Source organism: Magnolia sinica, chromosome 15, assembly GCF_029962835.1.
Source record: "Magnolia sinica isolate HGM2019 chromosome 15, MsV1, whole genome shotgun sequence".
NCBI lineage: Eukaryota > Viridiplantae > Streptophyta > Magnoliopsida > Magnoliales > Magnoliaceae > Magnolia > Magnolia sinica.
In genome coordinates this window covers 14,390,606-14,402,962 of record NC_080587.1, presented here as the reverse complement: position 1 = coordinate 14,402,962, position 12,357 = coordinate 14,390,606, and the positions used below count along the sequence as shown (strand labels likewise).

At 41.2% G+C, this 12,357-nt stretch overlaps 2 protein-coding genes across 7 annotated transcripts in view; both read left to right on the top strand.

Moving 5' to 3' along the window:
* Positions 1 to 2,083: 2,083 nt before the first annotated feature.
* Positions 2,084 to 12,357, top strand: part of LOC131227188 (uncharacterized) — a 29,589-nt gene continuing 19,315 nt past the window's right edge. For 3 of the 5 annotated variants that reach the window (XM_058222943.1, XM_058222942.1, XM_058222945.1), the window contains exons 1-2: positions 2,084 to 2,236; positions 6,595 to 6,936. In XM_058222943.1, coding sequence (XP_058078926.1) covers positions 6,674 to 6,936 — 263 coding nt within the window. In that variant the 5' untranslated portion in view covers positions 2,084 to 2,236; positions 6,595 to 6,673. Of the gene's footprint in view, positions 2,237 to 2,383; positions 2,508 to 6,594; positions 6,937 to 7,555; positions 7,662 to 12,357 lie in introns of those variants that run through there. The other 2 variants (XM_058222944.1, XM_058222946.1) reach the window with 2 other exon arrangements.
* On the top strand, positions 8,922 to 10,805 carry LOC131227190 (uncharacterized). 2 transcript variants are annotated; one of them, XM_058222947.1, is made up of 3 exons: positions 8,922 to 10,347; positions 10,431 to 10,506; positions 10,584 to 10,805. In XM_058222947.1, exons 1-3 carry the CDS (start codon positions 10,195 to 10,197, stop codon positions 10,685 to 10,687), a joined length of 333 nt encoding a protein of 110 aa, XP_058078930.1. In that variant the 5' UTR covers positions 8,922 to 10,194; the 3' UTR covers positions 10,688 to 10,805. The 2 variants fall into 2 exon arrangements, 1 of the variants encoding a protein (XP_058078930.1); XR_009162090.1 differs by having other exon boundaries at positions 8,924 to 10,143; positions 10,252 to 10,347; positions 10,431 to 10,805.

The following is a 12,357-nucleotide window of genomic DNA, read 5'->3' as shown; positions in this document are numbered from 1 at the left end:
GGGGTTTGAAATCCACGTGAAAGCTCCGATTAAGCCTAAAATCTTTCCAAGAGTTGCATGTGTAACATGTGTGTCACTAGACTATTAATCTATTGAACGTATGGCCCACTAATGATATCCTAAAATAATTAGACTATCAATTGCATCACTATAAACACTTTAATACGATGATCAGCCCGGTCCAAACATTGTCCATGTAAATCAACGGTTAAAAATTGTTGGTTAGTCACTCGGATGTGATCTTGTGCTTGTAGTCCATTCGAAACTTGGAATTTCATCATTTTCGAACAACATATGCGTTTTAGCGAGCTTATTATAATCATTGTGTCAAACATTACATAAGTTCACTAATTAGAGATATTAAAATCATGTATAACTACTTTTAGATTAAAGTTTTATGAATTTAGGGTGCCAAACTAAGTAAGGGCCTATTTGGCCGGGTGCATTAGGTGGTATTAGATGGGATGATATTCATAATCCCATCTAATACAACTGGTTGACATGTTTAGAATGGAGGATGAAAATCATTTTGAGATTGGTGCCCAAACACCGTTGTCATGGGTGAGATTTTGCCATCCCTCGTTGATTCTCCGTATCCCACCTCTACGAGTTGTAAGGGAAGGGGCCTCTACTCGTGGGTCCCAACTTGATGTGTATGTTTCATCCAAGATGTCCATCCAATTTTCCATTCTGTTTTATCCTTAAAACCCAAAAATGAAGTCTATCCTCATCCTAGGTGGACTACAGAGACCGAAAAACTCTTACCTTGCACTCGCATGCATAGAATTTTATAGTGGGTTTCTACTTATGGGACCCATAATGAGGTAGCTGTTAAATCCACACCATCCACCTCTTTAATTAGGTTATTTTGACCACTGGGATCAAAAATCAAACTGATCCAACCATTAGTGGACCACACTATAGGTGATGGAGGGTTGGTAAGACCCACTCACGTCACTGCTCGCAGAGGTGGGGTGGGGTGTCCCACTCGTGACCCCGCCATGATGTATATGATATATCCACACTGTACTCCGGTTTCTCTATATCATTTTAGGCCATAGGCCAAAAAATGAGGCAAATTCGAGTTTCAAGTCGCCACACAGAGGGAAATGAACTCTTGTTGTTGAAACCTTTCAAGGCTCTTTGTGGGGTCCCTGATCATCAAAACCAGTTAAAGTTAGGATCCATAAGACCCGTAACCTACTTGGTGAACGGGTCCGATTGTCAAAATGGAGCCTACCTGGGTGGTGACACAAAAAAATATATAGAAATGATTCATACATTTGCAATCCCATGATTTATCTTTCGCAAACAGGATTTGGCTCTAATCCTGCTGGATAGAAGTTACTCCTGTATCTTCCAAACATGCCATTAAAAAGCATGGGATACACTCAATTCAGAGACAATACCTTACATATGCATTCGGTACTACTTTTTCAATTCCACCAGCTTAATCGCACCTAATGCAGGTGGCCAAACGAGCCCTAAGAGTATTTCAAATCCAGTGGTTCCTCCGAATCCAAGTGTTCTGTATCCATGCTCCCAGACGGGCCCTTAGGATTATTAAAGCGATATTAGTCCTCCAAATGGGTCACATCTTTGCACGCTATACACCAAATGTCTTGGTAATCCAAACCGTTGGTATGTTATGTCCCTTCACTAGAGCGTGTCCCAAAATGAATCCCGACTCGGATTCAATGGTGATCCCTCTACTATGACGGAGGTGCTGGAAAAGCTCTGTGGGCCCAACATGATGTGTATCTTTTAAACCCACCGTCCATCCATTTTTCAGGGCATCAACCCCAAATGAAGTAAATCGAAATCCCAAGTGCACCGCACCACATGAAGTAGTAGCAGGGACTGAATCTAAATACTTATATGTGCACGCAAAATGGATGGACGGTCAAGATAAAACACGTACATCATGGTGGGGCTCACAGAACTTTTCCAGCACCTACTCAGTAATAGAGGGGTCGTCGCCTTGACCATGAAAAATGGACTGTCCGGATTCGCAAATCACAGCGAAGGACCATCCTATGGATGTCCCAGATCCGGCACAGAAGTGCCACGTGGCGCGTATGTGTTTGGCGCTTGAAGATGGGCGCGTCTGCAATTTGTATTTCTGTCTGACGCAGCTCGAATCGTTTTAAGCTCGCTTTCTCTGCAGATGTCTATCAAAATCACGAGAGCATTCGAAATCTACGAAATTTGCAGTTTGGATTGCTTCTTTTTCATGGTGAGAATTTCTCATTTCTTTTGATTTTCTGTTATCTGTTTGAATGATTTTAGATTTTTTTTTTTTTTTTTTAATTTTTAATTTTAAATTTTAAATTTTAAATTTTATTTATATTCAGCTAAGGATTGGATACCTGATGTTTGGAAATTTAAGGTTTTTGATGCATGGGCACTATGATAAAAAAAATGGCCGTTGGATAGAAGGAACCCACCCTAGATTGCACACACCCAAATTCAATGTTGATTGTATAATCTCAGGCGCACGATAAATGGTATGTGAAATGGACGGTAAGAGCGAAGCTGGTATTTCTTTCCATTTTTGTCGGCCGTTATTTGAATGGATGTGATGATCTGATCAGTGTGATTTTAAGGCCTGTGTGAACTTCAAGGTGGACTGCTCCTATCCAAGGGTCTCGTTTGATTATAGGTGGGAGCATTTGGGCCCACCGTATTAATTCATGAAGGATTGATACTGGAATAACTCAATTGTTTTATTTTTCATCTATGGTTTGATTGGAAGAATGGTACTTTAGATGTGGAATTCATGTGTCGTCCACCACGTGGATTGGGTCATAGCTGGATAGGCATGGTGATCAGACTGCAGTGTCCATCTGATAAGTGGCCTGAACGGGTGGACCGTTAAATTGAAAAAGATAGATGGTCAATGTTCAACATGAAAAAAATACAAGACCATTGGACGGTCAGAGTTGTCCTATCAGTACGACTTTTCTGTCTATGAACCACCAGTGTGGTAGTTGCTGGATGAATGGTCTGGATCATCATACGCCATTCATGTGGATTATGAAGCTCGCGTTGTTATGGAATTATTTCGTTTTGATTTGTGGTTGTCTTTCCTTCGAGTTACATGATGATTTTGTGGGAATTCTGATTGTGGAAACAGAAAATGATGCTGTATTTTCTGTTTTATGTCCTGTCAAAGGGATTAGTTTTGTTTTGGTGAAGGTTTATTAATCATCAGGCTTCTTCTACAATTCTGTAAATTGCAGTGCAGGTTCTTAGTCCCTACAAACCATTAGATTTTGGTGCATATGCCAATTGATTCTCGAACAGCTAATGGGTCGCCTCTTGGATGAACCATAGGTTGGGTTAATGGCAATTTCGAACTTTCCATTTCATCACTTTTTTTTTTCCCCCTTTGACGCATTTTCCCCCTTTGACGCATATGAATCAGAGGAAAAAAAGGTAAAAGTTTGGACAAGTGGGTTGTACTATTATAAGGACAATAAGTCAGTACCATTCACAAAATGGAACTGGAAATGCACCAATGTGCCTTCCTAAAATGATATTCGGATGAATGAAATCTCATTATTGTGAACATGATATTAGTAGATTTTGAAAGAAAAGGGTTGGAAGATAGAATTGTTACCTTGATTATCCAATGGTAATTGAATCATTTCCTTTGTTTCCTTGATTCATCATCATCATCGTCATCTCAGCCTTATCCTAACTAATTTGGATTCACTAAACGAATCCTTTCCATTAAAAAAAAAAGATTTGTTTCCTTGGTTGAGTAAATAAATGATTACAAATGTCTAATATTGTAGACTTCTCAAGTCTATCTAGTAAGTGATCTTCTCAAGCTTATCTTTAGAGATCATAGGGATATTCTCAGGGTCATCTAAAAAATTTATACTTAAAAAGCTTGTAGAATTACATATTAGAAGAATACCCTCATAGTTCATAGAAATTATGGGAGTACACTCATAGTATGCATTTTCCCTTAACACTCCCCCTCAAATTGAGTGCCTCTGGGGATGCAGTGGCCAACATACTCTTAAGCCCTGAAATGGCCCCTTGACAAAGCTTTGGTGAAGATGTCAACAAACTATTTAGAGAGGTCGCTAAGAGAACCTTCACTAAACCGATGGAAACTCTCTCCCAAGCAAGATGAAATTTATTTTTCATTTATTTGGTGTGCACATGAAAGACTGGATTCCAACACATGCATATAGCACTGAATTTGTCAAAAAATCAAGGCATTCAATGATGGTGGTCGTAACAGTAAATTATTATTAATATTATTAGTATTTTTATAAAGGAACAAACTGAATCGGCCTTTATCGGACCGTTATGAGCCCATGGTGTGCACATTACAGTCCTGTACCGTGTAATGGGTCCCACCTTTATCATTACATAGCATCCATTACAGTTGTTACGCAACTGTTTTTTAATATCTTGCATAAAGTAGAGTAATTGGGACAGAGAGATACCCATGCTTTAAAGAGGAAAGCACATCCAAGTAGTGTTAGTTACTGCAAAATCTAGAGACTGGCATTCAACTTCATTACTAGAGCAATAAACAATGGCTAAGATAAAAACAATATCTAGTGGTTGATCTCCAAACATCAGGATTGTTAGCCCCATCAGCATCATTGTAAGCCTTAACCGCAAGGGTAGAACAGGGATGAATGTACCCTCCATGTCTATGTTCAGCACCCGGGTTTACATTAGCCATGATATCAAAACAATGTTCTTTCTGTTCTATGGTGGCTTCTTTTGTTTTGGCTTTCTAACCTAACGCATATTCTGTCATACCGGCATGGCCCCACTGATTTGTTTTCAGTCCTTTAAGTAAAATTGAATTTGTTGGGTGAACATAAATTTATTAATAGTAGGAGCAGTTGCGAACTAACTGGTATAGCATAAGTGAAATCTAGATGGATTTGAGTTGGGTATTGTTAAAAATAAAAAAAAAGAATCCCAAGATGATTGCATTAATGAGATAGATCAGGATATGGGTCACAACAGAGATACCAAGCTTTTACCAATGGCAATAGGTGTGGAAACTGGCTTGGTATCTTCCAATTTTTATGCAAAGAGGAGATTTAAAGCATATCTCATCTAAGAAAAAATATTCACAAGAGTCTTGAACAATTTCTATTCCTAGAAAATAATGCAATGAGCCAAGTTCTTTCATGTCAAACTGAGAGGCGAGAGTAAAAGGATGGAATCAAAGAGTTGCATTCATTGGTGAGGATAATGTTGTCAACATACAGATGCAAGACAAATCGCACTAATTGGAAGAGTAGGTGAACACATATGAAGCGGCCTAACTGCATAGAAACCCATTCTGCATAAGGAACTAAAGTATGCGAACCAAGCATGAAGGGCTTGTTATAAACCATATATAACCTTTCTGAGTTGACAAACATGGTTTGATTGAGCGGGTTTCTTTTTTGTTAATGGGTTTCTCGTATTTTTCTTTTTCAATGATGTCATCTGATGGCAAGTGAAGTCATTATGCCTGTCGAGTTATGTTAGCACGATTGCTTTCTTTCTCACCTACATGTTCATGGGCCTTTAAAAAAATAAAATAAAATTCCATTTAAAATTTCCTTTTATACTGTTTGCCTTCTAAAGGCAACCAAGGCATCAAGCGTAGCAGCCAACTTTCTAAGTATTCAAACTTAAAAATCTTCATAGAAGGCAAAAAATATCATAGGATCGATTCCACATTTATAAGCAATTTGATTTATTTTCATTGCTCATAAAATATTTTCATCCATTGATATCATTGTCAAATCTTCTCTATATAATTTGGACATCTTTATTGAACTTCTCTAAAAGAGCTTCTACATCATTGCCATTTGTAAAACGCCACTTAATACTGTTTTTAAAAAAAGCGGTTTCTGATGTTCTATTGTTTGGATACATGGAGCCTCCGTAATTAAAGATCTTATGTTGTTGTAACTTGTAAGTTGCTCAAAGGCGGGGTGAATATGAGAATGTCGTTAGTTTTGACAGGTGTTCCGTTAAGAACCTAACTCATATAATGGCTCGATTTCTTCTATCACATGCTTCATATCTGGGAATCTTTTCCTGCTTAAGAAACATAACTGGAAAGAATATCTACACAATTGATTGTAGCAATTCATTGTCTGCATTGGAAGTGGGGAATCCTTGGCAATGAGGAATGATTTTAGTGTTTGTCCAAACCTAGTTGTTTGATAGTACTTTTTGGCAACCACTTGAGATTTGCACTAATTAAGTGTAAGATTTGGGTGGTTCATGGATCCATGGTCGACAGTGTGCACTACCACCAAATTGTACTTCAGAAAAAAATGAGGCTTTTTGTGATTCAGGCCAGGGTGAAAAAAAGAGGAAATTGTTGCATGCTTAAGCACCCAAACACCAAGCATTTTGTTGTGTACACTCAGAGAGCACCTCCAGGCTCCAACCACAATTTGGTGGTAAACCCACATGCTAGCTAGAATATATATTTGGCACACTAATGTACATTTGAATATAAAGGTACCCTAAAGGGTTGCAAGATCTCAGTTTCTATATATGCATTGATATGTTCTTTTGGCTTAATTTTGTTTGTGCATTGGAATTCAGGTACTTGAATTTTTGAAATGAGTTTTAATAGTCCTTTCATCTGAGGCGAATCGGCCCTTCTCGTACTGCTGTTGATCCAATGCTTGCATCCAAGGCCTTGCGTAGTTGTTCATGGTGGAGCACTTGCTTATCGCGTACATATGTTCCAGTTTCCCTTCTGATATCCAGCTCCAAAGCGTCAAGTTTAGAGGTGCCACTTGGTCTTGAGAACTTGCCAAACTTGAACAGCGTTGGTAGATTTCAAACATTTTGCTCCAGTTCTTTCTGGCTGGGTATTGGTGAAATGGAAATGAGAAATCACTTGATTAAAGAGAGGAGGTGCAGCTCTTCCAACAGTGGCAAGTATGTCTTCACAGGTTGAAGATGTTCTGTTATGATCTACTGGATTTTCTGTTTTTCCCCCCCTTTGCATAGGCCTAGGACTGATGAAGAGCATTGTGAATGAGAAGTTACAGTGTAATGCCTTGATTCATGCGTGCATACAAGTTGGGTCCATGTTTTGGCAATCCACATGGTTAGTATAATGGGCCCATGTTTCATGGGGAATGTCCCAGTTTGGAAGTTCACAACCCTTTTGACTGTGGCGTGCAAAATAGACTGCTAAGACAAGTAAGTCAACAGTCTGGAAAAAAAGGCACAGATTGGATTGCTAGGATCATCAAATTTAGAAGATTTTGGGGATTCCCCCGTCTGCAGTGAGGCCATCAAATTGACGGTATACATCATCAAATCACGGGCCTCACTGGCATGAACTGAGTGCATCAGGACATTATTCATCTCATGGTGCATCAAGATCCTATAATTTCTCACTGTGAATATACCTTACAAGAAGAGTTACTTGAGTTTCATATGTTGGAGTGCCTAATTGTCTGTAGTTTTTGCTTTGCACTAAACAATTGAATAACCTGCTTCAATAATGATGTGAAAGATGAATAACAAATAAAATTGAACTATTCCTTAGCTTATCCATAGCTTTGCTAAGCGCACGTGTATGCAATAAAGGCTCATGTACATGCCACCCATGTGCCAGCATGGCACATGGTTGGGAGATCCAGTCCATCGATCAGGTTGCTCTAACCCAGTGTTCGAAATATCGATACTATCGGCCTATATATTGGCCGATATTATCGTTATCGGCCCCCAGCAAGACGAAACTCATTCGATAACCCCTGGAAGATACCGAAAATCCAAAAATTCAGATATCGCACGATATATCGTGCGATATCGAGCGATATATCGTCGGTATCGCCGATACAACCCACATCGGACGATATCGCGGTATTTCCTCTTCCATTATTGTCGGCAATTGACAAACGGAGTCACGGACACTCACGAGTGTGTTTTCAGGGGACTCACGAGTCCCACTGTAGCCAACAACCCACAACGATAAAAAGCCGATGCCGTAGGTTGTGGAGAATCAAAAAATTTTGAATTAGAAAAAAAGAGAGAGAGAGAGAAATCGGAGACTACCTATAGCCGTAGGCTGTGGCGGTGATCGGAGGTGGGCCATTCGACGGGTAAGTATCTGTATCCCTCTTTCTTCGAATTTTTTTCGCTATTTTCTTCAATTTCTCTCTTTCTTCGCTGATTGGAGCGTGCCTGTGCGGATTTCTTGGAGATTCGGCGAGAAATCAGGCCGGATTTGAAGAAACGGAACGAGAATTCCTCCTCCGGAACCCTCGCCGCGTGAAGGAGAGGGAAAGCGCTCGTGACGGAGAGGGAAAATAAAGGAGATGGCGCGAGAGGGGTGAAATGGGGATCGACGCAGGAGCTGGTTTACTGAGCATGCTCTTATCGTACTCAGTAAACTCAGTTGGGCCCACCTTTAATGTATGTGGTCTATCCACACCGTCCATTTGCTTTCCCATCTAAATTAAGGGTTGATCCCAAAACTTAGAGACGAGCAGTGGATCATACCACAGGAAACAGTGGTGATACTGATTTCCACCATTGAAACCTTTTTGGGCCCTGCAATAATATTTATCAGTCATCCAAACCGTTAATAAGATCATGTAGACGTGGATGAAGGGAAAATACGAATTTAAGATTGATCTAATCATCCAAGACTTCTGTGGCCAAAAAGGGTGTTTTAACGGTGGATGTTCAATTCAACTGTTTTGTAGGGTGTGGCCCATTTAAACATTGTATATGATTTATTTTTGGGCTAAAGCCCTGAAATTATCCGGTAAAATGGATGGATGGAGCGGATAAAATACACAAATCGTGGTGGACCTCACATGAGTTTACACAGTACGCTAAGCGTAGGGAGTTACTCACTATACAATCGCATAAAGTGGTGTCCGTGTTCTGTGGGTCCTACGGTAATGTGTGTGTCATATCCATATCGTCCATTAATTTGGAAATAATTTTTTAGGGCATGATACAAACAATGATGTAGATCTAAATCTTTAGTGGACCCCGCCACAAAAAAGTCGAGAGAGTGACGCCCACCATTGAAACTCATAGCATTCTTGAGGGCCCATCATAATGTTTATTTGTGATCTAATCTGTTCATAAGTCCAGGAAGATATGGAATAATGGAAAACACAAATATCATCTTGACCATCCATATCTTGTGGCCCTCAAGAAATTTTTAATGGTGAATGTCACTCTCTCCACTGTTTTCTGTGGTGGGGTCCACTCGAGCTCTGGATCTGACTCATTTTTTGGCTCACGCCCTAAAATGATCTATTCAAATGGATGGGTGGTGTGGATAGAAAAAATACATCATGGTGGGACCCACGTAACTTGGTGACGTCACTTCAGTAGCGATTTAGAGTCGGTATCTAATCCGCGCCAGGATTTATAGCGGAAACGAATTGGCTACTCTACGCAACACCAGCCTTTCGCTGGTGGTCAATGCTCTATGGGCCCCACCATGATGTGTGTGTTTCATCCATGCCTTCCATCTATTTTTTATAGATCATTTTACAGTGTGAAACTAAAAATGAGGTATATCCAAATCTCAAGTGGACCACATTACAAGAAATAGTGTTGAATGAGCGTCGACCATTAAAAACATTTTGGGGGCCATTAAAGTTTTTGATCAAGTTGATTTTTGTTTGTTCCCTTCATCTAAGCCGTCCATCCCTTTTTCTCAGATTATTTTAAGCATGAAAACAAAATTGAGGCAGATTCAACGCTAAAATGGACCACACACATGGTTATTAAATGCAACCAAGCTTATTATTTGGTATTTGGTGTGGTCCACTTGATCGTTGGATCTACCTCATTTTTGTGTGCAAGCCTTAAAATGATATGAGCAAAAGGGATTGACGGCTTGGATGTACAGATACTGCACAATGGGCCCACCCACAGAACTGCCCGTTCGGGGCTAGAGACGGGCAGGGGTATTCTAGAGCCCATTTATGTGGTGTTGAGGATGGTGGACAATGAGACAAATCTGTCGATGGGGTCGCTGTATCCGTCTATACAGCTGATGAAAGAGGCCATTATTGTTAAAGCTCCCAATGCATATAAGTGGGTGCATGCAATAATAGACGACCGTTGGGAAAGGACGCTTTCTCACCCACTACATCAGGCTGATAAGTACCTATATGGATTTTTTTCCATATGCAATAATAAACGAGGGTTGTACTGATGTGTATATGTTGGTTTTCATCGTATTTCCTAAATCCCAAATACTACTACAGCCAGAACCTCTTCGAAGATAATTCATTAAAGAGGGCTGTACATGAGGTGTACGATCACTTATTCCCCCACTGTTCGGGGAAAGGCACCTTTGGTAGTAAGGTAAATATGTTCCGCACTTACATTCTCCTTATCTTCATCTTAATCATTAAATGCTTATTCTGGTTGCTATACGCCATCAACAGATTGTTAAATTCCGTGACGCGGTTGGAATGTTTGGGTGTCACCCTGCGGTGAAGTCAAGGAACGCCATGATGGCATGTGAGTCACTATAGTAAACTTAACTTTTATATTATTTTGGAAAATCTAGGATAATGAAAGAATCTTATGATATGCAGGCGAATGGTGGTCCATGTATGGGACTGACTGCGAGGTTTTACAACGACTGGCTGTCCGTGTGCTTGCACAGACGGTGTCCTCGTCACCCTGTGAAAGGAATTAGAGTACATTCTCCCTCATACATACAAATAAACATAATAGACTAGGGTATGAGAGGCTTCAGAAGCTAGTGTATTGTCACTACAATATGAAGTTACGAGAGAGGCTGCTCCGCTCGGAAGGAAGAAGAAAAGCGCAGGAAGACCCACTAGACCTGATGACGGTCGGACAACATGCATATGCTGAGGATGCGGAGGATGACCCAGTTTACCAGTGGGTTAGGTTGGATGACTTAGATACCTCGGATGGGTAGGGCTGTTCACAAGTCGCGTCAGCTCGAAAAACTTGCTCGACTCGGCTCAAGTAAGCTCGGATTGACTCGGCTTGAATGGCCGATTTGGGTTGAGTCAAGCTAATTTTTGGAAGCTCGAGTTAAGTTCAAGCTGAGTTTGAACATGGGGCATTTCAACTCGACTCGACTCGAACTTGACTCGGCTCGATTAATAAGTATATTAATAAATATCATATATAAGTTAAAAAAAAAAAAACAAAACAATACCCGACCCAACCCTAGCCTCCCTTTCCCTTTCTTCTCTTTCTTCTCTACCCTACCTAGCTGCTCCCCGACTCCTTCCCCCATCCCTCCAGCAAGATACTATAAGTCTTTGAATTGGGCACAAATTGATCCTTCAACCCGTCAAAAATCTCCTGTGCCTTGTGAACATTCTTGGCCTTGCAGAGCGCACTTAGCAGTCCATTGAACGTAGCCAGGTTCGGAGCCACGCCGAACCGATCCATGACGTTGAAGGTGTAGACCGCTTCATCTGCCTTCTACGCGCTTGCATACTTGCGTATGATCACACAGAATTTCTCAACGTTCAAAATCCCTTCCCCACGCATGGCATTGACGAGGTCCCACATGATCTTGTACTGCTGGATTTTGGCCAAAGATGCAATCATGATGTGGTATGATCTCTGCAATCAACTCTCTCTCTCTCTCTCTGCAATCAGCTCTCTCTCTGCAATCGTCTCTCTCTCTCTCTCTCTCTTCAATCGGCTGGGGCGAGTAGGGTTATGTTTTTTTTTTCCATCTGGGGTGAGTAGGGTTATGATATGAACAAGATCGAGCTCGACTTGAGGTAAACTCGACTTGACTTAAATCACTAGCTTGACTATAACTCGACTCGACAACTTTGGCAAACAAGCCAAGCTTCAATGTTGAGCTCGAGGCCGAGCTCGAGCTCGAGTATAGCATGGACAAGCCGAGCTGAGCTTGGCCCACCTCGACTCGACTTGGCTCGATGCCCACCTCTACGGATGGGCGACCAGAGCCACATATTGCGGCAGAAGTAGAGACACAAGGGATTGATGTTGACACACATGTGGAGTAACAGAGGTCTCCTGACGAGGCATTCGACCCATTGACGAGGAGTCCGGAGGGTAGCCCGCGGCAGTCACTATCACGCGGGACATGTGGTGGGGAAACATTGTCTGACATCGAGACTGAGTCAGAGAGTGATGCGGGGAATGAGTCCGATGATGATGATGGCGGAGATAAGGGTGACGATGACTCTGATGACAGTAAGGATGATGATGATGGTGGTGGTGACGCGGGTGACAGTCAGGATAAGAGGCCTCTTAGCCCTTTTACCGGGGAGGAGAATTTCGATCATTCCACACAGGACCCTGACCATGGTTCTTGTCCAAGAGAACCACGACCCCGTCTTGTTTACA